Below are 24,578 nucleotides of genomic sequence, written 5' to 3'. Positions count from 1 at the left end.
GAAGGGCCTCGTTTTCTGAATAGGAATCTTTGCAAAGAAAGAGAAATTCTTGTATGGTGTGCAGACTGAAAGATCGAACTACGACTGAGATTGGGTCCCATTGAAATTATTGCATCACTTCAAGATTCCATGAAACCGTAGAACTTTTTGCTACGCGCACGCTACATTGCGTATAGCCCGCATTGAACGGCTATACGCAACGTAAAAGCGCAGTTGAGCCAAGTGCGATCCAGACGAACGGGAGATGAACGGCCATTTATACGTCTATTATCCAGCTATGATTTACACATATAAGCGTTTGGTGGAATGGAGAGATCCCACGTATGATCGCTATATTCAAAGGATTACTGTAGATATGAGGGTTACGAATGTCTGAAGTACATTTATTTCATTGAAACAAATATAAATTACGAAAACACGATAGCATATTTGAGTTCTATTATCATCATATTCGGAATACTAAAGGTTTGTAAACGCCAAGGTTTCTGTCGAGAGATTTCAAAAAGAGCGTTTTGAATCACTTTACATGTATTTACTTACATATTTACTAAAAACATATAAATAAGAATCATTTTTCCCACAGATTTTTCTTTACTTGCCTGATTACAAAAAATATTTAGTCATGTAGTGCTACCGTTTACTTGATGATTGTGTACGTACGAGCTCGTAACCGTTCGGTAATAGTGTAGGCGTACGGAACATCCGTTCCTTACTCCCAGAAGTATGGGTCATTTATTTAATAGAAGTTAATAAGAAATTAATAGAATAGAAGAAGTTAATAGAAGTTAATAGAAGTAAGGTTCATGAGTTGTGCAGTATTAGTTGGGTGTTTTAGTTTACAGTTCGTAGGTCTGGTATTATAGTCCTCAGTTTCTGATGATCGTTATTTCACGTTATTGTAACATCAAAACAAATGATAACCAAGCGAAAGAATGCTAATATAAATGAAGAACTCTTATTAAAATTTGTATTTATGCAGATAATAAAAAAATTATAATCGCAGCTATACATGCAGAGGTGGGCAGTAGCGCGCTACATTTAGCGGTAGCGGTAGCAGCGCTACATTGAAGCAATTGTAGCGGAAGCGGTAGCGCCGGCTACATTTAGAGCATGTAGCGGTAGCAGTAGCACCGCTACATTTTAAAGTAGCGCTGCCCAGCTCTGATTACATGTATTTAAACTATCACTATTTATATTTTCCCTGGATTATGTATAAACTATACTTAGAGAGTAGGTGTTTAAGCATTAATATACAAAAGCAGTTAGTAGCAGTTCCGTAACTCACAGCAAGCTGTCAAAATTAACACAATATGTCAGGTTTATAGTGACAGGTTAAACATGGTTTAATCATGAACATAGATGTACCTATATTACATATAGTAAGTATATTTAGAAAAAGGTATAATTGCCCGAACCTGGTTAGAAGATTTAAAAATTCGAAAACACACGATCTCCCTTCTTTTCTGGAGCATGATGCCCTCTCAGTTTAAGCTCAGTCATTATATTTGTGCATTGTACTACATTCTGCATTATATAAAAATTCGGACTTTGGTAGATGCGGAGTTGGTAGATTATTTTCTTGGAATATTCAGACTTAAATAATATTTGTGTTGCTATAGGTAATAATGCTGGTTATTCATATTAATTTAAATATTAATATCCAACACGACCTGCACTAAACATCAATGATATTAAAATTTGAATTTCAATACAGTCAGTGAATGGCAAATTTAGTTCAACGTTGCTCGGGATAAATTACAAACTGAATTTCAGAATCACGTCCTCCTGAAACCCATAATTCCGAAATTCGTTATCTCGAAGGCAGAAAACAATTTTTAAATTGGGATACCATATATGAAGAAGACGCATTGATACACACGCTTTTCATGAAGCTTCCATCTAAGTCACGTTCTGAAATTCAACGGAAATTTCAGCTTATAATCGTGGATAAAATTTCCATCTAAGAAATTAAAAATTGTAATTGTATGCTTAACTATATGTGTCATATTTTTGTATGGTTCTTTCCTACTTCAACTATCAATAGGAAGAAGGCAACTCTCATGTAACTAATTTTTATTGAAGTGAACAACAACTTATTGAGTGCACTTAATAAACGGGTTAGAAAAAATTTCTGAAGCTGTCGACTTCACTAGATTAGGAAAACTCAAGGTCAACAAGAGCTATAAAATACTAAAATAAAAAATATAACTCAGTTCACTGCAGTGAGTGACAGAGAGCGTATTTTCTCGTCGACGAAAACGTGAAGTCACGGACTAACAGACGGACATGACGAGCACGCAATAGCACTGTTTTCTATAAATAAGAAAATGCGTTAAAAACTTCAAAACGACTTTCGGTATATCAGTTATTTGTCAAAATAAATTCTTAACAAGAAATATCCTCCCTTGCCCCATTTCAATGTGTTGTTGTTTCACTAATAAATAATATTTCTTACTGGGCAATATTCCGACACGATAAGTATCGGAATACATCGGAATTTTTAATTAATAAAAATTCCTTTTTTTTTGTTGGAATGGTGAGTGTGGGAGGCGTTTAAAAAAAATAAGTATCCTGGATATGTGCCTGAACAGCACGTAAATACTGTGTAAATAAAATATCAGGCTGCAAATGCATCAACTTTATACAGATATCCGTGTATAATATATTACTTATGCAGTGCCATTCATTTCTTTACTGTTGTGTAAATATTCTTGCGCCAAGCTTAAGTTGTTCAAGTGATGTACAGCGCTAGTTGCCTCGTCTCTCCCCCTCGAGCCATTACATCTTCGTCTTCTTATACTGAAAATCTGGAACGTATTTTTTCCTCACGCCCACGTCCTGTTCTTTATTTGCTGAAATTCAAAATTCCTGCAGTCTGATGGATTAGCCAGCTGAGTAAACATGACCGAGGGTAAGAAGCCATGAATTTTTAGCACAATTCACATCGACATTAATAACTTTTGTGAGGTTCTCGCTCGTAGTTTTGAATTTCTTGTTCCAATTTGAAAGAGCTTTGGAAATTGTTTCTCATATCACTTCGAAGATTCAACTACTCCTCTGTTATTTATTTTTTGGAGAGATTTTCAAATAAATAAAATTTATTTATAAGATATGAAATCGCAAAGCCTGAACTTGGAAGACATCCTTTACAATAATGAGGATGCGTGGTTTCAAAACACTGGCAAGATGTCTTATATCGAGAATGTCTCCTTTAATATAGATAACATTGATGTCTTGCAGCAGACCTGAACCTGCAACAGCCAACTTCTGCGTGTTAAATCTCAAGATTTTGTAGATAATTATTAATTATATTTGATTATAATGTACACACTTAGTACTGAGTAATGTCCATCTCGGTTTTGAACCGTTCGTATCCTTTTCCGTGCTTCATTATTTGCTCATCTTCAATTTTTTTATAGTTATCTCAGGAGGATGAAAAGTCCCTTCGACTTTTTTTTTCCAGACGCCCCTATAGTTTATTCGAGGAATAACGCAAGTAGTAACACTGATAATATTAATAATAATAATAATAATAATAATAATAATAATAATAATTAATAATAATAACAATCAGAAAATAATATTACCAATAATAATATTTATCACATTAATAATGTGATTTATGATAACTACCACTGACCCACTACCTACTCATGATAAGTGAACAACTTATAATAACTTTAAACAATTATCTTGAACTATAAGTGCCCCACAGCTCCCACTTTGTGCGTCTTCCGTAGCCATAAGAAGATGATGGTGTCTGGTAATATATTAATGACTCAGATGTCTGTCTTCCGGCCATATTAACTGTAAAAATATATTTCGACATTTTTGATCGGGAAATTTAATATAATATAATATTATAATACTTAAAGTTATCGGTATTTTAGATATTAATTAAATCTTGAATGAAGTTAAACTTTTAAGTCGTCGTTGTCCAATGGTTTAGAATTCACTGCTGAGCTCTTACTTTTAATCAGGATACGACACTGCAAATGGATCACATTTATTAAGATCATTAATCACGTCCGTTATGTTAATAAATAACATCTACTGGATTAATTAGGTAAGCTTGATTGAGAGATTCAGCGAATTTTGGTTTAAAATAGCAGAGGAACCTTAACAAGATCTCATTAAGCTTAAGATCTAATGAGATTGATCACTCAATGATATATTTATCTGATTAACGAACCCGTTGACCCCTCGACGGTAGAGGGCAGGGCTAGTGAGCCAGCTTTTGAATAGCATTAACGGTTGATCATTTATAACGAGACAAATGGTTAACATAACGGTGGATCATTGTAACGAGACAAATGGTTAACATAACGGTGGATCATTTATCATATCACAAATGGTTGACCAATGATAAGGGCTGAACAAATGACCAAGATCTGCAAATGAAAGAGAGCAGTAATAAAAGACAAAGCATCAACAGTTTAAAATCTTGATTAACAATTCAAAATGCTGAATACAAAAATATAATTATTTTTTAAATGACAAATTCATAACAAATCAAATAGAAAGAATAAAAATTGAAAAGAAAGGTTAATAAATGACAATGGCTCAACAAATCAAAAATGGTTAACAGAAGATAAAATTAAAAAATTTTTGAAAATTGATTTACAAATTAAGAGAGGGTTAACAAATTACAAAGGGTGTCAGCACTGATACAAAGCAATTGTAGATCAGTTCCCTCGCAATCTGCTCGATTAATGTCGATTAAACTGAGGGCATCCCTCGGAGCAGCATGTGACAGATTATATTCACGTCGTTCACCAGAGAATTAATCAGTCTACTTGGTCAAGTCCAACGGTGATGAGGTTAAATGAGTTAAAACGGTTAAATGGGTACTTAAGTGGCTGAGAGAAATGACACGCAGCGAACGAATGGTGGTGCATGGGAAGTGATTAGCGCGCGTGTGAGATTAGCGTGCGTGTGAGATTAGCGTGCGTGTGAGATTAGCGTGCGTGTGAGATTAGCGTGCGTGTGAGATTAGCGTGCGTGTGAGATTAGCGTGCGTGTGTGAGTAGCTTGCGTGTTTGTTAATCGTTGATTCAAATTCACGTGTAAGTGAATGTCAAGATTTATATCTAAGACCCAGAATATCCATTTAGCGGAACAGTGACTGCAGTGGTGCAAATGAACTCTAGAGGGAAACTGCATTTATTGACCGAATAATGATAGGTTAACAGGCCAAGTCTTCTTTTCGTGCACTAAATATAACATAAATATATACGTTCGTGATTATTATATCAGTTACACAAACGTTAATACACTAAATTCATCTTATGTCACGATTGGGACAATAAAAATCAATGTATTCGAAGAACATCCATTTGAATCAGGGTGAATTCGCATTGCAGCTCGCACTTGAAAAAATCCACGGGTAAAATTATCAAAATAGTGACACTCTTTCTGCACGGGGAGCTGATACGGATTTTTTTTTGTCCAAACTGGGTAAGAATGACCCACACATGTGCTAAAAGTACATCGCTATTTGGACAAAGTCCCTATAATTCTCTGAGCGCGTGTTTTCTCTTGCCGTCTCATATATAGTTCCGTGCAATGAACGGACAGAATTACTTTGCTGCGTGTATCCATAATCCCTTTATGAAATTAATCAATGTTATAATAAGGTAGCCACCAGACAATATGATATATGATCATATTTGATTCAGTAGAACAGTTCTTCATACCTGCGTTAGTTGCATATCATAATTGTTGTGGATCTTTTACTGTATGTACAAACTACAAAGCATGGTCTGACCTAATATATTCTTATAATTGACATTGTGGAATTGTTGTCATGGAATGTAACTGACATTCATTTCTTGAATTCTAATCGTGAAAATCAAGCTCGATTGAAATGAAATCCAATTCCTAAAATTTTCATAGAATTTTCGGTTTCATGCCGAGATAATTCGTTGGACTCGCGAAGAACCATTTGAAGCGCGGCAACCGCCACGTTCACGTCACTCGTGCCTTGGTCCCCCTCCAGTTGTAAAATATTCGTGATGCCAATCGTGCTATAACCTCTATTTTTTTGTAATTGATGTGGTGATGACAATTCCTGGTGATCGTTATGGTAGGATTTTTTTGGTAATTTTAGTAAATTAAATAAGATGAAGTAGTAATTCTGTCAGCCAATCACTGACGGCATTTCGATCTAAACCCAGCAATCGCAGACCATAAATCACCCGTTACTTGTACTTGAATAAATCATGAAAATACCGCCCCTGGCGTCTAAAGTTTGGTTACAGTTTATGTGTAATGGCGTCAGTTATATATTCGATAATTATGACTACAATTTTTGTATATTTCGTTCAGACGTAGCCATTTTGAGGGAGATGCTAATTTACTTTACTCGTGTATTCCTTATTCGGTAAATCGACTGCCAATTTAGTGCATGAGAACTGCTGGAATTTGAATCTTGATAATAGGAAAGCTACATGATCTGTCCTGTGTGGAGCAATTGTTAAATTTATTGTCTATAGCTAGATTCGAATTAAAACAAATTCTCAATAGCTAAATTCAAACAAAATATGTAGATCGATGATTAGATACCTAGTTAGTTAGTTTAGTGGCCAAATGTTTACTAGCGCTTCAGCTATTTAGCTATCTCGCACCAAAAGTCATACCTAGCCACAATTATTGGGTGTAGTGTAAGATTCTATAAAATTTTGTAGTGAATTGGTACTGAAAGACTTTCTCTAATAATTTGAAAAAAATATGCAAAACTGGCTGATTTTGAGATTTGTTTTGTTCAGGTACCTTCCTTCTTATTAATTATTTACAATAGGTATATTTAGCATTAGAAGTTACTCCATTCTGTTTTAGTTGAAATTCATCAATATCCTAATATGCATCATTGATAACTATGAATGATAACCATTACCATGTTTATGCTAGATGCCTAGTTGTTGTCTATTAGGTAATTCTCCGTAGTTGCAGCTCGCGCCTAATAGTTCTGCCAATAGTTAATCACATGAGCGTCACGCGTACGATTGCAGTCATATGTGCGTTTTATGTTCGTCACACGCATGTCACTTGTACGTCATATCTACGTCACACGCACGTCACTCGTGCGTGATGCGTGCCTTAACGAATGATCGTGACGTCTGCGCATACACAACCAAATCCCCTGCATGAATGGTCGGGGCTATATCAAAGTAATCTATTCTTTCTCCTCTAGTATATTACTCGAGAATTTTAGAGATTTGCTTTCAAAATGTTAGGCCAATAACAGTAGACGAAATAGTTGAGCTTGATTTATTGGATAAGTTCGTGTGAGGGCTTAAGGGAAGTTTTATTCAATGTTTGAAGTTTCCTCTATGTTGAACATACAAAGTTTTTTGTCACTCGGTAAATCATGATTAATTATGGACACAAATGGGATTTATATTATGATAGATTTTATGATTTGATATGGGATTTATTTAATGATTGCTCCGATGCATCAAGCAGCGATTGCATTTGTGTCCTTGCCGAGCAGTGATTGCATTTGTGTCCTTGCCAAGAAGTGATTGCATTTGCGTCCTTGCCAAGCAGTGATTGCATTTGTGTCCTTGCCAAGCAGTGATTGCATTTGTGTCCTTGCCAAGCAGTGATTGCATTTGTGTCCTTGCCAAGCAGTTATTACATTTGTGTCCTTGCCAAGCAGTGATTGCATTTGTGTCCTTGCCAAGCAGTTATTACATTTGTGTTATTGCCAAGCAGTGATTGCATTTGTGTCCCTGCCAAACAGTGATTGTATTTGTCTTTGGCAAGCCGTGATTGCATTTGTGTCCCTGCCAAGCAATAATTAAGTGATTGTCCTCATGAAGCTATCGCTGAACTTGTGTTCTTGTCACTGACTCGTTGCAATGACTCAACAGGTTTTTAAAGCTGAAACTCGTACGCGCTCAATGGAAAATTTTAGTTCAATCTAAGTTGAGTAATTTCTTGATAACTTTCATTTTACTGAGAGGATTCTTCAGTGGAAAAAGGAGAAATTATCACTGTGAGAGCGCAATGATTATAGACTGAAGTGTATGAGGGATCAAAGTATCTGAATGATAAGAATTTGAATGATTTTTACTACTACTACTACTACTAGTAAATAGTCTTGCTTAGCATTTGCATAATTATTAGTAGTTGTCTTCGTCCTGTCCCCGCAATGGCTGAGGTCTGCGAGCGAATGCAGGAAGTCATCGAGACCTGCCGGGAACCTACGTGAGTTTCGTATATATTTACACGAAATTTGTAATTATATTTTTATTGGAAAACATTTTTTCCCGAGAAATTTGCTGGGAATATCCATTAGTAGAACCGCAATAAACAAAATAAGAAAATTAATTGGTCCCACTGTCCATTTAGTGTCACTTCACTTCTAATGAAACTTTAATAAAAGAAATTGAAAAAAACTTGTATATGAGAAATTTCACTAAAATTTAGATAATTATTCATAAGTACTGAGATTTCAATGCGTAAACTCAGACAAATGCGTAAACTCAGACAAATGCGTAAACTCAGACAAATGCGTAAAGTCAGACACTTATTTCTGGTCGAGCTGGTCAGGATAACCCGAACAAGAGCCAAAAATGAATCAGTATCTCGACAAAGTCTTAGTTATTCAGTTGAAAGTAGGCTTTTTTAGTCCGATTGCCCTCTGGGTTCGAGTTTAATCTTTTTTTTTTCGCGCTTGCGGCAGAGAAAATCTTGGGTAACGTTCCCGGCGTATTGGTATCTTGCAAGTAATTTCTTTTTCTATATCGTTGATGTAATTTTTTTGCGTGTCTCACTCCGTACTGTTTAATTCGGTTAAAATTTGAGGAATTATTTAATTTGAATTTACATTCGGTGAAAAGTGAGAGGGTTGGTAGTGAAAATTATTACTTATATTACTATCTGTTCTTTAACTAAACATACAATATTAAAAAAATGTTTATTTCTCACAGGATTGAGAATGCTGAGGCCCAAGTCGCGATCGCAATTCACAAAACCATTCTGACACAGTTATTCGAAGGAACGAAGTTTGTTTTTCGCTATACTGACATTCACCTTCTTATGAAAGACATTCCTCAAATTTCCAATCACCTTGTGAAAGAAATCCAGATAAATATGAACACCATCCAACCCATGAGCTCCCGACTGCAGAAAAGCTCTTCCTACTATCAAGCGTCTATCATAGAACAAATGGACTCGGCTGGAAATTGTGTAGTATTCTATAAAAGTTACTTAAGTTGGCCATTGAATTACCGAATGATGACAAGAAGATATTCTGGTGTGGTGCGGTGCGCCGAGGCTGTGGTGTTGGTGCTGCACAAACTTGCTACGCTCACGCACGATTACAACAGGTGATGACTGCGACGGCTCACATTATGTCTTTATGTCAAGTTTAGGACTTCTTAGTTACGGCCATGCTGATGCGCCGCCTTCGTCGTCCACCTTGGTGTGTGTGGGTGGATGGTTTGTTGGATGTGTGGATATATGGATGCTTGGATAATTAGATGGTGGGATGGGTGGATGGTGGGATGGGTGGATGGTTGTTCCTGATTGGCCCACCTTTGACTTCTTCACGCAATGAATTTAATTATGCGTCTTTTTTTTGCGTTTCAGTTTTGTGGACAGTATCGGGTACAGCCGGGTGGGTTTGTTCCTGATTGGCCGACTGGCACCCGGTGTGTTGGACGCAAGTTTCCAGTCGACGATGAAATATCTGTTGTGGCGATGTCTCTTCACCAGCATGTATTACGTTCTACTCTACAAGCATGGGGACTGCTCACAATGCAACGATTATCTCGAGCAGTTCTGCCAATCTCTGCACAAGAACATACTGGAGTCTTTTCAGTTCTTCTGCGTTGAAAAAGGTAGGAAATTCGGTTGTAATTGGGCCTAGAGCAGGGTCTGATTGAAAGATCTTGGGAAGTGATATTTCTTATATTGGGTTGATATTTATGATTCAAAGCATATTTCAGTTAAGTAAATAGATAATTATCATTCAGAACTTATTTATGGTTCTCCAGTGAGAAACGTTATATCGTCTGAGGCGATGATGAGTGAAATGAAAAGACGAAATCCCTTATAATACACACCAAAAAACAAGTAGACAAGTACTAATTTTATATTTGAGCCTTTTCGCATTAGTTATATTTTTGTTTTATAGATTTTTCAGTTGTAAGGACAACGAAATTGGAAATATTTGTATGTAAGAAAATTGAGCGCTGGAATATTCATTGCCTAACCAACTTGTCCACTAACAATCTTGTCCACTGACTATCTTGTCCACTGACTATTTTTTCCACTGGCTATCTTTTCCACTGGCTATCTTTTCCCCTGGCTATCATGTCCACTAACCTGTCACCTACCACAGCATCGCCCCATGACGAGGCCGACCCATGCTTCGTGCCGGCGCTGGGGTCCGAATTAGTGTCCAAGTGCCCGACGTTCTGCACGGACGGGGCAATCTTGTGGAAAAATTCCGTACTGAAGTTCATCAAGCAGCTCGACGTTTACCACAAGCGCATCCGTAAGTCATTAGATACGCTTTTTTGTCTTAAACTGCAGGGTTAGTGGGTTAATTATTACTTTGACATTTGCCAAGCAGCCCCCTCAGGGGGGACTTCTAACGCGTGTCGCGTGTCTGTGCTCGTCAGAAGTCCTTTGGGATTTCGCGTTCCTAGGATTGTTCTTGAGCGCCCACCGCTTAGCTCGCGGTGCCTGACTGTGGCCTTCGGTTGTGGGGTTAAGTTATAATGTAGGTAGGATTCCTTACATTAAGTTATTATGTAGGTAGGATTCCTTACATTTCCCTTCTCTGTCTCTCTCGTGCGGGCGGCCGACGTCCCGTGTAAGCGACCTCATGTTCGAGTGTCTTTGTTTCTGTTGATTGTCACCTGTCCCTCCTTGTCACTTCGTCTCTTTGAGATGCTAACGCTGCTTCGTTCGCGCCAGTTTCAGCGGGCTTGACAATTGAGACCTTCCGCCCCTGGGTGATGACCATTTTTTTGATATAAGAAACTTTCAATAATCGTGACTTTCCACTTCGTTGATGATTTTCATCATGACTTTCGGTGCGAGAAAGCTGAAGCGCTAGTAAGCATGTGGCAACTAGATAACTATCTCGCTAAATAGCTGGACGTTTAGCGCAAAAGTTTTCGTAAATTTCCTTCATGTATGTTTTTTTTAAACTGCTGGGTTAATTATTATTTATTTTCTCCATGCCTGACCTCACAGTATTCCATTTACTTTTCAGGATGTTATTTCCCTCTTTTTCTTATTATTTTCATGCGCTATTTATACTTTGAATCATTGATATTATATATCGATATTTTTCTTTGGGCGTGTACAGCTGATAATTTTAGATAAAATCCTATTCGTTGCCTGAAATTGTTAAAGTTAATAAATTTGAACTCTCAGCTGATTTTAATGATGGGTTTAACACTGGCGTAAAACGTATTTACGGATCTTGTTTTCATTTCTACTTTTGTCTTCACTGTCAAGATCCTGAACAGCATGAATAAATCTTGCGGATATGAGTCATTATTTTACTGATAGTTCAATTCAAAAGCAATTCAATTCGATGGAAAAAGTTACCGAGTATTTCATGAAATTTTTGTCGAAACAAATAATCGTTTCAATATTATTCTTAGCTGGCATAGAAATAATCCCATTAAGACTAGAATTGCGTAAGTTATACTAGGTTGAAGGGTATATATGACATTAGTAGAGGTAATATCATTTATTATGAAATGTCTTTGATACATGAGAAGCCTACTGACGTTCAGAAAATGTATTTATCCAGATCATAGTCAGCAGGAAGGGAAGAAAGTGGGTTTAAGGGTGGGTTGTGGGGTTTAAGTGGTGGGCTTTAACCACTGGGCAGGGTGGCCCAGTGGTTAAAGTTCAGGGTACCAAGATATTGGCGCAGAGAGGTGCGGGTTCGATCCCAGCTCTGTGCGCCAGTTTCTGGTCAGAATCGGCGAGGAGGCCGGGCGGTTAAGCACAGCAGAATTGTAGCAGTGAGTTGTGAGTTCGAGACCGCAACAAGCTGTGTATGTTCTGCGATGTTAAGAATCGGCGACAGGCCTACGGCCTAATAAACGCTGAAACCGCTATTATTATTATTATTATAAAACAAAACAGCGTTTCTTAGTGTTGATAAATCCACTATCCTTTGGTGATGACATAACAAATACGTTGAATCTGTTAAGAATTCAAGAATTCAATTATATCAATAAATATAATAATTGCGGTTTCAGCGTTTAGAAGGCCGTAGACCCGTCGCCGATTCTTAACATCGCTGAATACACACAGCTTGTTGCGCTCTCGAACACGCAACTCACTGCTACAATTCTGCTGTGCTGTGTTAATTCTGCTTAACCACACATTCGCACTCTCGATTGCACGTGGTCGTGTCACGGAGACCTAATCTCGTTGACCGCCCGGCCTCCTTGCCGATTCTGACCAGAAACTGGCGCACAGAGCTGGGATCGAACCCGCGCCTCTCTGCGCCAATCTTGGTACTCTGAACTGTAACCACTGGGCCACCCTGCCCTAATTGAATTTTATACTTGAGGATCTTATATTTGAGGATCTTATACTTACGAGATCCTTAACTTTCAGTTGAGGATCCCAGAAACTCGGAATGCAGGGAAAATTTGGCGCATGTTGTCCTTGTGAAGCCTCCGCTGCCCGACGCTCTACTCGCCATCGTCGCTGAGGTGGCCAGGGCAAAGCTCCTGGCGGCGGTCGCCCTCACGCCTCATGCTGGCGGCGTCGATCAAAACTTACAAGTGAGTTTTTAGCGCATTTTCTCATTTATGGAAAAAATGCACTATTGTACTCGCCATGCCGTCTGTCTCTGTCTGTCTGTCTATTCGTCCGTCCGTCCGTCCGTCCGTCCGTCCGTCCGTCCGTCCGTCCGTCCGTCCGTCCGTCCGTCCGTCCGTCCGTCCGTACGTCCGTCCGTCCGTCCGTCCGTCCGTCCGTCCGTCCATGATCTCAAGTATTCGTCGACGAAAAAATGCGCTCTTTGTCACTCACTGCAGTACTGAGTTATATATTTTTTTATTTCTTCCAGACTTATTGGGAACTTTTTCCGGGCATTTATGCTTTTCGAGTTATTTGGAAATGTTTGATTTTTTTTATAAAAATTTACGATTTTTTCGAGACATTTTCTAAAGTTTGTTGAATTTTCTGTTTTCTTAGGGTTTTTGAGATCTTTTTTGATTTTTTTAAAAATACGTTTAATTTATCGAGACTTACTGATTGTGAGATTCTGAGTTTGTGACTTCGAGTTTTTTTTAGAGACATGCTATTGCTAATGTCACCAGGTGCTGATTGCTTACGAAAATTCATTGTCATTGTATTTCCATTGAAGTATGAAACTGAATCTTCAAGCTCTTCAAGCGGACGTTTCACATGGCTTGAGGCGCCCTCGAATTTTTCAAGTTACTAAAAATAATCACTTACAGCTGGATTGCCAAAAAATCTTACATGCATTGGATATTTAGATATTTATTGGTGGATATTCGCAAATTCCCACAAATTTATGAGCTGTGGCATAAGCCTGATACATTTTAAGAGTATATTGGGAATCGTTATCGACATAGAAAATCTGATAATTTGAAATTATAGTTATTATTGATTATTATTAATATTCCATTAGCGTATTGTATTACTAATGTTCCATGATTTTAGTATTCCTGATTCTTAATATCCCATTATTGTAAAACTCCAGAACATCGATTGCTGTTTTAAAGACGAGATGACAATAATTTTTATTGTGCAGTTAAGTTACAGCAGCTTCAATAAAGCATCTCGTATGCTGAAGTGTCTGGATCTTACGAGTAGCATCGCCTATGAGAATTGTTTCATTGACTGCGCACTCACGCAACTCTCAGGAGTCCTTCTGTACGCAAAACTGAAGGTGGGTTCACATGAAATTGTGGTAAATATTCATATTGTTTGGCTAAAGCTTTCGAATATTGAGTTATTAGTGGCAATAAGAGGCTAGAGATGGGGCCCAGTGGTGGAGATGTGGGCCCCGAGTGGTGGAGATGTGGGCCGAGTGGTGGAGATGGGGGCCGAGTGGTGGAGATGTGGGCCCGAGTGGTGGAGATTGGGTCCGAGTGGTGGAGATGGGGCTCGAGTGGTGGAGATGGGGCTCGAGTGGCGGAGATCCCAGTGGTGGAGATGAGGCCCAGTGATGGAGATGAGGCCCAGTGGTGGAGATAAGGGCCCCGAGTGGTGGAGATAAGGGCCCCGAGTGGTGGAGATGTGGGCCCCGTGCGATGGAGATGGGACCCGAGTGGTGGAGATGGGGCCCGAGTGGTGGAGATGGGGCCCGAGTGGTGGAGATGGGCCCCGAGTGGTGGAGATGGGGGCCGCGAGTGGTGGAGATGTGGGCCCCGAGTGGTGGAGATGTGGGCCCCGAGTGGTGGAGATGGGGGCCCCGAGTGGTGGAGATGTGGGCCCCGAGTGGCGGAGATGAGGGCCGAGTGGTGGAGATGAGGGCCGAGTGGTGGAGATGGGGCCCGAGTGGTGGAGATGGGCCTGAGTGGTGGAGATGGGCCTGAGTGGTGGAGATGGGCCTGAGTGGTGGAGATGGGCCTGAGTGGTGGAGATGAGGCCGAGTGGTGGAGATGGGTCCGAGTGGTGGAGATTGGGTCCGAGTGGTGGAGATGTGGGCCCCGTGCGATGGAGATGTGGGCCCCGAGTGGTGGAGATATGGGGGGCCCGAGTGGTGGAGATGTGGGCCCGAGTGGTGGAGATGGGGGGCCGGGTGGTGGAGATGGGGCCCGAGTGGTGGAGATGGGGCCCGAGTGGTGGAGATGTGGGCCCCGAGTGGTGGAGATGGGGCTCGTGTGGTGGAGATGGGGCTCAAGTGGTGGAGATGGGGCCGAGTGATAGGGGATGGGGGCCCGAGTGGTGGAGATTGGCCCCGAGTGGTGGAGATTTCTCTCCCCGCGTTCAGGGCGCGGGGTGTTGCTCTGATCGCACGTTCGCGGAGGTGGTGAACGTGTGCGCGGTCGCCGGCAGGGACAAGAACTTCCCGCGCTACTACATCGCAGCGAGCGTCGTATCCTACCTACACTGCTTCCTTGATCAGTACTGGAGGTGAGGCGTGTTGTGAGGCTTTGTGAGGCATTGTGAGGCGTTGTGAGGCGTTGTGAGGCTTTGTGAGGCTTTGTGAGGCGTTGTGAGGCGTTGTGAGGCGTTGTGAGGCTTTGTGAGGCGTTGTGAGGCGTTGTGAGGCGTTGTGAGGCGTTGTGAGGCGTTGTGAGGCGTTGTGAGGCGTTGTGAGGCGTTGTGAGGCGTTGTGAGGCNNNNTGGTGTTGTGAGGCGTGGTGTTGTGAGGCGTGGTGTTGTGAGGTGTGGTGTTGTGAGGTGTGGTGTTGTGAGGCGTGGTGTTGTGAGAGGCGTGGTGTTGTGAGAGGCGTGGTGTTGTGTGAGGCGTGGTGTTGTGTGAGGCGTGGTGTTGTGAGGCGTGGTGTTGTGAGGCGTGGTGTTGTGAGGCGTGGTGTTGTGAGGCGTGGTGTTGTGAGGCGTGGTGTTGTGAGGCAGGGCCATGAGATTAATCAATGAATTTGAAGAAAATATTAGGTACGGGCGTCTTGCAATGGTGCTAATATTAATAATAATAATAATCGCGGATTGATACGATTGAAGAATTTACGATAAAATTCGTCAGTTGTTGGTATTAATCATAATAATTACATTACATTAATCATTACATTATTGATATTAATCATTACATCACATTAATAATTAGATTAATCACATTAATCATTTATTAATCATGTATTAATAAATGATAGATGATGTATTTCCTCAGGACAAATCCCTCCAGCAGGCAAGATCTGCAGCATTCCTCTCGCTTGGCTGCAGAATTTCTGAAGGAAGAAACTGCAGCGAAGGCCGCGCTTATTTATCTGTGCACTGAGATACGTAGGACCTGCACTAGCAGCCTGCAGCAGGGCAGGAGGTCTGAGCCAGGTGAGGCTAGCAGCCTGCAGCAGGGCAGGAGGTCTGAGCCTGGTGAGGCTAGCAGCCTGCAGCAGGGCAGGATGAAGGAATACAGAGACGAGTTTATTATTGTAAATATTTTTCACTGAACTAGATGGTCCATATTCATGTAATATTCTGCTGAGCAATAAACATGTCATTACTGTTCATTGATTATTATTAATATTAATGAAAAATGTGCTCTCCAGGCCTGCTTGAACATCTGCTTTTCGCAAGTCACCTTCTTCTGTCTTCAGTTGCAATATTCGATCAGCTTTCTTTCGTTCATGAAACTTCAGAAAAGAACAATGCTGCCCTTGAAAGAAAAACTGGAAGTAAAAGATCTTCGGCATCATCTAAATTAACGAGATGGGCAATTGAACATAGAAACTGCTTCGTTGCTCAAATGAAATGCAGTGATGAACGGGAAATGAATATTTTAGAACGTCGTCTGCCTGCTGATGACAGTTACTGCGCATACAAGGATGGTGTTCTTGAGTTGAACAAAATCAGAATCGCCGCCTCTCGGTATTTGAATGCAGCCCAAAATATGGTATTAGGTTTATTATCTGAGAAGACATTAATTGATGACGGAAATGTTGCTGCTGAAGTCAATTATTCAGCTGAGACCAGCAACGCCTCGGTCGATATGAACGGCACTGTGACTGCAGAAGATCAAAAACAGATAAACAAGCAAAGGAAAAGTAAAATGAATAAATTTAACAAAATTAATGCACATTCGATGAAAAATGAAGCGCTGCCAAAAATACAGGAAGTTGCACTAGCAAAGGATGGATACTCGCCTGCTCAGAAACTAACGCAATTCAATTTGGATGAAAGTGAGTCGGGTAGATCGGCTAACAATGATGGGAAATCTGCCAAGAATCCAACAAAATTTGCCAAGAACCAAGCAAAATCGGCCAAGAATAAAGAAAAATCTGCCATGAATGAAGAGATATCTGCCAAGAATGAAGCAAAATTGGCCAAGAATAAAGCAAAATCCGCCAAGAATAAAGAAAAATCTGCCATGAATGAAGCAAAATCTGGCAAGGATGAAGCAGAATCTGCCAAGGTTGAAGCAGAATCTGCCAAGGATGAAGCAGAATCTGCCAAGGATGAAGCAGAATCTGCCAAGGTTGAAGCAGAATCTGCCAAGGATGAAGCAGAATCTGCCAAGAATGAAGCCGAATTTACCAGGAATGAAGCAAAATCTACCAAGAATGAAGCAAAATCTACCAAGAATGAAGCAAAATCTACCAAGAATGAAGCAAAATCTACCAAGAATGAAGCAATAAGAATGAAGCCAAATCTGCCAAGAATGAAGCCAAATCTGCCAAGAATGAAGCCAAATCTGCCAAGAATGAAGCCAAATCTGCCAAGAATGAAGCCAAATCTGCCAAGAGTGAAGCAAAATCTGTCAAGAGTGAAGCAAAATCTGTCAAGAATGAAGCAAAATCTGTCAAGAATGAAGCAGAATCTGCCCAGAATGAAGCAGAATCTGCCCAGAATGAAGCAGAATCTGCCCAGAATGAAGCAGAATCTGCCAAGAATGAAGCAGAATCTGCCAAGAATGAAGCAGAATCTGCCAAGAATGAAACAAAATCTGCCAATTATGAAGCAAAATCTGGCATGAATGAAGCAAAATCTGCCAAAAATAAAGCTAAATCGTTTAAGAGTGAAGCAAAATCTGCCAAAAATAAAGCAAAACCTGCTAAGAATGAAGCAAAATCTGCCATGAATGAAGCAAAATCTGCCAAGAATGAAGCAAAATCTGCCAAGAATGGAGCAAAATCTTCCAAGAATGAAGCAAAATCTTCCAAGAATGAAGCAGAATCTTTCAAGAATGAAGCTGAATCTGCCAAGAATGAAACTGAATCTGCCAAGAATGAAGCAGAATCTGCCATAAATGAAGCAGAATCTGCCAAGAAAGAATCCATATTTTCTGTGAATGAATTAATATACACAGAAAGTGAAATTGAATTGATGGAAAATAGATCAATATTAGTCGAAAATGAACATGTAATTTCAGTTAACAAAATTGGATCGAAATCATTGATAACTTATGCACCATCTGCCAACGATGAAGCTTCATTAGAAAATAATGAAACATGGCGCCTCACCAACGAGCCTTCATGTCTCACCATCAAACCTGCATCGGTCGGAGTTGTCACTATAACAGCCCAAAATAAAGTTCCATCAAATGACAGTGACGTTCCATCAGTTGGCAGTGACGTTCCATCAGTTGGCAGTGACGTTCCATCAGTTGGCAGTGACGTTCCATCAGTTGGCAGTGACGTTCCATCAGTTGGCATTGAAGTTTCATCAAATGACAGTAAAGTTCCATCAGTTGGCAGTAAAGTTCCATCAGTTGGCAGTAAAGTTCCATCAGTTGGCAGTGAAGTTCCATCATATTGCAGTGAAGTTCCGTTAGCTGGCAGCGAACTTTCATCCTCAGTCGCTGAAACCCATCGTTCCCTTCAGAAGGCAAACTTCAGGAGGCGATTATCAGTAAATCCTGAATCCAGTGAGGGAAAATCGGAAGAAAATGTGTCCAGTGAGTTGCCATCTGTAGAATTCTTCTGTGAAACAATTTCGAAAGCAGAGACCTCCACAAGCCTGTTAGACCCTCCAAAATTTCCAGGATTTCAGAAAGAAACTTCGTCTAAAGCCGAAACCCCAGTATCTCAATGTTCTATAATAGGTGAATCTGCATTTTCGGCAACAAATATTGAAGAAATAGGTTGCTCTTTGGAAATGATAGAGGGAGAGGGGAGGCCATTGCCTGTGAAACTCGGTTTAAATCAGTGTGAGCTATCCTCTGCACAGGGTTTACTAGAATCAAGGAATCAATTATCAGGAGAAACGAGTGCAACTTCTGCTACAAGAGGAAGGATTTTTCGCAGAGGCAAGAAAAGTGTTTGGGCTCGATCTACTCACGAATTTCCTGAGTTATTCCGTTGTACGGAGATGCCAAGCACACCTTCCAAACCGAAGAAGAAAGGCTCATCCCGTACCAATAATTCTAAATTGGTCTCATCCAGCGAACTTCCTGTGGTAAAAGGGAACTCTATGGCTAGCCCTTGCTCAGCTTTCAGCACGAGAAAATCGGATGGTTCCGCTCAGAAGTTTCCTATTCAAGTTAATAGGAATGCACCATCCACTTCACAAAGGTCGAGCGCTGTTAATGCCAAGGAACTTTCCTCATTGAAAACCTCTCGAATAAAACCATGTTTTACTGGGAGCAGTAGCATGTCTGTCCAGCCTTTACAATCTGCCTCAGGCAGCAATGCGACTGCTGTGGATGTCACCAAGGAATGCAATACTTTGGTAACCAGAGTATTCTATTCGACGATTCTAAAGGGATCAGGTACTTCTTCGGTGAGTGAAGTCAGCAGCTTAGCCCATGGCGTGCTTCCTGTCGAATCAGCAGAGTCCGTAAGAAATGGAATCGCTCAAAAAACATCAAAATTGGCGAACGAGACCACATCTCGTCTTACGTTTGGAGACTTCCTAGCCGTTGACAACGACGTGGCGCAAGATCTTGTGCCACCTGCCACGGCACTTATGCCACCTGCCACGGTACTTGTGTCCCCTGCCACGGAACTTGTGCCCCCTGCCACGGAACTTGTTCCCCCTGCCAGGGAACTTGTGTCCCTTGCCACGGAACTTGTGTCCCCTGCCACGGAACTTGTGCCCCCTGCCACGGAACTTGTGCCCCCTGCCACGGAACTTGTGTCACCTGTATCGGCAATTGTGCCACCTGTATCGGCAATTGTGCCACCTGTATCGGCAATTGTGCCACCTGCATCGGCAATTGTGCCACCTGCGTCGGCAATTGTGCCACCTGCATCGGCAATTGTGCCACCTGCATCGGCAATTGTGCCACCTGACACAGGAATTGTGCCACCTGCATCGGCAATTGCGCCACATCCATCGGCAATTGCGCCACATCCATCGGCAATTGTGCCACATCCATCGGCAATTGTGCCACCTGCCACGGCTATTGTGCCACCTTTTACGGCACTTGTGACCCCTGCCACAACACTTGTGCCTTCTGCCACACGTCTTGTGCCCCCTGCCACGGCACTTGCGCCTTCTGCCACACCACTTGCGCCTCCTGCATCGGCACCGAGTGGCCACGGTGTACCATCGGTGGACCGGTGGACTGAATGGCTGAAGGAACGCGGCAGATTGAATGGCTGCAGTGGACTTAGTGCCTGCAGTGGACTTAGTGCCTGCAGTGGACTTAATGGCAACAGTGGACTTAATGGCAACAGTGGACTTAATGGCAACAGTGGACTTAATGGCAACAGTGGACTTAATGGCAACAGTGGACTTAATGGCAACAGTGGACNCCCTGGTGGACCGAGTGGCCCTGGTGGACCGAGTGGCCCTGGTGGACCGAGTGGCCCTGGTGGACCGAGTGGCCCTGGTGGACCGAGTGGCCCTGGTGGACCGAGTGGCCCTGGTGGACCGAGTGGCCCTGGTGGACCGAGTGGCCCTGGTGGACCGAGTGGCCCTGGTGGACCGAGTGGCCCTGGTGTACCGAGTGACCCTGGTGGACCAAGTGGCCCTGGTGGACCAAGTGGCCCTGGTGGACCGAGTGGCCCTCTTGGACCGAGTGGCTCTCTTGGACCGAGTTGCCCTCTTGGACCGAGTTGCTCTCTTGGACCGAGTTGCTCTCTTGGACCGAGTGGCTCTCATGGACCGAGTGGCTCTCATGGACCGAGTGGCTCTCTTGGACCGAGTGGCTCTCTTGGACCGAGTGGCTCTCTTGGACCGAGTGGCCCTCTTGAACCGAGTGGCCCTCTTGGACCGAGTGGCCATCTTGGACCGAGTGGCCATCTTGGACCGAGTGGCCCTCTTGGACCGAGTGGCCCTCTTGGGCCGAGTGGCCCTCTTGGACCGAGTGGCCCTCTTGGACCGAGTTGCCCTGGTGGGCCGAGTGGCCCTCTTGGACCGAGTTGCCCTGGTGGGCCGAGTGGCCCTGGTGGACCGAGTATGGAGAACGTCACTGCGATTTCCCCCGCTATTCAGACAATTAACTATTCGCTCCGCGGATGTACAGTTGTCTTACCTCCGATTTTTTTGGGAAACGTTGCTCCGCCAGCGCCGCTTAATTATCCTTATGAACTACCTTTCTCTTCAATGGGAGTACCGACGACTTCAGGGACCAATATACCGCCGTGTGTTCAGCTGCCTTCGCCCCCTCCGAGGGATACAAATGAAAGAACAAATGGCGAAACATATGGCGGAAGAAATGAAGGAGCAAATGAAGGAGCAAATGAAGGAACAAATGAAGGAGCAAATGGTGGAACAAATATCGGATCGCATGACGGATCGAATGGCGGATCGAATGGCGGATCGAATGGCGGATCGAATGGCGGATCGAATGACGGATCGAATGACGGATCGAATGACGGATCGAATGGCGGATCGAATGGCGCAACATATCTGCGGTATCTCACCCCAATCGAGTACAATGGTGCGGTTTTCTACGGTGAAAGTTTACACGATAATCGCAATTCGCTACCATTTGCTGATTACAACGAACAGCAAGCAGAAAATTTTAGTGACCGTTTGCCTGCGTTCGGTAATACAATGAACCAAAATTCAATGGTTCATGACTCCTCAGAGGTTCCTCCATTAAATGGTTCGTTGGTTCCTGCATTAAATGGTTCCTTGGTTCTTCCATTGAATGGTTCAATGATGCCAGCTGCAGGGACGATGATGCCAACTGCAGGGACGATGATACCAGCTGCAGGGACGATGATGCCAGCTGCAGGGACGATGATGCCAGCTGCAGGGACGATGATGCCAGCTGCAGGGACGATGATACGAGCTGCAGGGACGATGATACGAGTTGCAGGGTCGTGGATGCAGACGACTGTAACATTTTTATGATGACTGACTCCTTTGACCTCGTGTAATTAAATTTTAACAGCGTTGAATAACTCACTGGTTTTAATTCGTTTATTAAATGCATCTATAATAATTTTGAATGCGTTCTCCGTGTTGTTGAATGCAGTAATAATGGCGAGGTTATTCCTTCAATTCAAATAAAAATTAATTTTTCAATGAAGCACAATTAAGTCGTATCCTTATTTGAGTTGACTATTCCATTGTTGTTATCATTATTGTTAAATTTTTGACGCACCTCAATAGGTTTTAATCTAGGAACTGATAATTGATGATCTCTATGCTAGGACGTTCTGTGCTGATGGTTTGATATTGTTATATTACAATTAATAGACCTGAAAAAATGCCCTTAAATTTCATTCCAACTTTGATAAGCTTCAGTGGGAGCGCAGAGTTATCAATGATGAAGATTTCTAAGAATTGCGTCAACGTTTAATTAGAAACGTCGATGAAAATTTTGAGCAAAAAACATTTGTCATAGACATGGTTCACCCAAACTTCCTAAGCTATATTTATTTTGGTGTAAGATACATCATGAAATTGCGGTCACTGCACAGTCAGCTAGATTTTCTAAGAATACTATGTTCAGTATACTAACTATACCATCTTCAGTATACCAAGTATACATGTTCAGTTTACTAACTATACCATGTCACCTAATACTTATTTAGGTCGATGACGTACAAATTTTCTCCTATAATTTCGGCTCAGGTACTGAAAGTAATCTTAAGTAATTTTTTTAATTTTAAGCGTAATAAAATGACCAAGTGTATAGAATGAAAAAATGCAATTTTAACCTGGAAGTTAAATGCCTTTATTGATTGGAGCGAGAGTGTAATAAATGAATTTATTGATGTTCCACAGTTATTGCAAGATTCGTTACTTCTAGTTAGTAGATGACCTGCATTTTAGCGTAAAGTAATTGCATTTTGTAATATTTAGTATCATTTTTGCAGCGGAGGTGCTTTGAAATACCGAAGAAACGTTTCATAATTAGTAATTCAATGACCGAGGAGCAACATTGTCTGCAACGCATTTTTTGTTTGTCCTGTCCCTGTTCTGTAGACTTAAATCGACTTTTACTTTAACGGAAAATTTTGTAATTCAATTAACATGTCTTATTAAGAAATTAAATTGATGCGCGGAATTGTTTGTTATACCTATTGCATATTTCACTAAACTTTATCTCAATTGTTTGATATAATTAGTGCCCTCTGTGTCAGTTAAGCTACTTGTATTTAGTAATTATTTAGAGTTCACTTCCCTACGGTATCTCGAATACCTTCGTGATACAATATCTAGATAAAAAAAAATTTGTGAAAAATTAATAAAAAACATTAATACTGTACAAAATGTGGCATACTCAATGGTACGTAGCACTGACACACTTTGTGCCTGGTCAAACTGGGTCAGAATGACCCGCACAAAGGTAAAATGTGATCGTTGTTTGGAAAAAATCTAACTTATTTTTGTGAGTGCATGAGAATCTGTCAGGGTCGCAAGTCATTTCGTGGTCTCGCATCGTCTCGAGAATTGCACGAACGAACACTCTCAAAAGAATAAGACTTACTCAATACATTAATGAACATTTTAATGTAGTATGGATCGTCCTGGGGCCAAACTTTCAAAAATCGCTAAGTGAACGTAAGAACTTACGATCTATTTTCTTGTCTATGATTGGTTGATTTTGCTTTAAAGGCCGTCAATGATTGGCTGATGAACTTACGATCTCTTAACTTTTTTGAAAGTATGGGCCCTGACCTGTTTTAGCCCACAACAGAGCGTATCAAAACTACGTCCGCTTCCTGCTCGTGCTGAGAGGAAGAAAGTGTGTCGCTATTTCGCCCAAACAAATTTCTTATTATAGTTACCCATAGCGTTTATTTTTATTTTTCGTTCAATTCGCCGCAGTTTTCAAAGTAATCACTAATCACAATCTAAATGCTATTTTCGTTAAATATTCCAGACCACTGAACCTTACTACCTAATTTGCTTACTCGTGCAAATTTATCTCAGACAAATGATTAGATTTTTTACAAATAGCGATTCAATTTTCAATCCGTGTGGATTATCCAGATCTCCATTGGCCCTGCAAATTGACTTATCAGTGCTAAGTACAGAAAGTATATCACAATTTGGACAATATTACCCATTACTTTTGTGTGTTGAGTCTTATTCTTTTATACGAACAATTTTTTCGAGTGTTGTTTTATACGAACTAATTATTTTTTTTAATCCTCGCCTCGGCTGTTGTTTTGAGATACGACATCTTAACAAGCCTTAAGCTGGAGCAGGCTCCTAAACTCCATTACTCACTGAGGCTTAGCGTCCCTGGAGTGATCGCTAAGACGACTCTTTTTCTCGTGCATCAGTTCTTTTAGAGGGAAAAAGTCGGACTAATGGACTGTTCATTTATTTGAGGTTGTATATATTACAGCAGGTTAGAGGGGCCTACTCAGAAGGTGTGAGTTTTTTAAGCGATTTAATTAGACTCTTAGTTTTAAATCCGAAGTTAACTGCACTGCTCTATTTTTTAAACTGACTTAAATAATTTTTTACAAAATATTTTAATAGAAAATATAGTTATAAAGGAGTTAGAGGGTTAGATTTAGCCTTCGAGAGAGAGAACGAGAAAGAGTTAGACGCTGACTGCTAGTGGGAATTAGCAGATG

General features: G+C 41.2%; 1 protein-coding gene across 1 annotated transcript; it reads left to right on the top strand.

The window, feature by feature from the left end:
* Positions 1-7,876: 7,876 nt before the first annotated feature.
* On the top strand, positions 7,877-22,752 carry LOC125178774 (mucin-19-like). The gene is made up of 10 exons (XM_047883318.1): positions 7,877-8,211; positions 8,937-9,335; positions 9,598-9,848; positions 10,352-10,507; positions 12,604-12,773; positions 13,772-13,909; positions 14,957-15,099; positions 15,818-15,978; positions 16,197-17,239; positions 17,284-22,752. Exons 1-10 carry the CDS (start codon positions 8,156-8,158, stop codon positions 21,889-21,891), a joined length of 7,125 nt encoding a protein of 2,374 aa, XP_047739274.1. The 5' UTR covers positions 7,877-8,155; the 3' UTR covers positions 21,892-22,752.
* The last annotated feature ends 1,826 nt before the right edge of the window (positions 22,753-24,578 follow it).

The sequence above is a fragment of the Hyalella azteca genome, unplaced genomic scaffold (genome assembly GCF_000764305.2).
Source record: "Hyalella azteca isolate HAZT.00-mixed unplaced genomic scaffold, Hazt_2.0.2 contig12589, whole genome shotgun sequence".
NCBI lineage: Eukaryota > Metazoa > Arthropoda > Malacostraca > Amphipoda > Hyalellidae > Hyalella > Hyalella azteca.
Note: the sequence above shows the minus strand (reverse complement) of the source record. Positions and strands in the feature narration are given on the sequence as shown.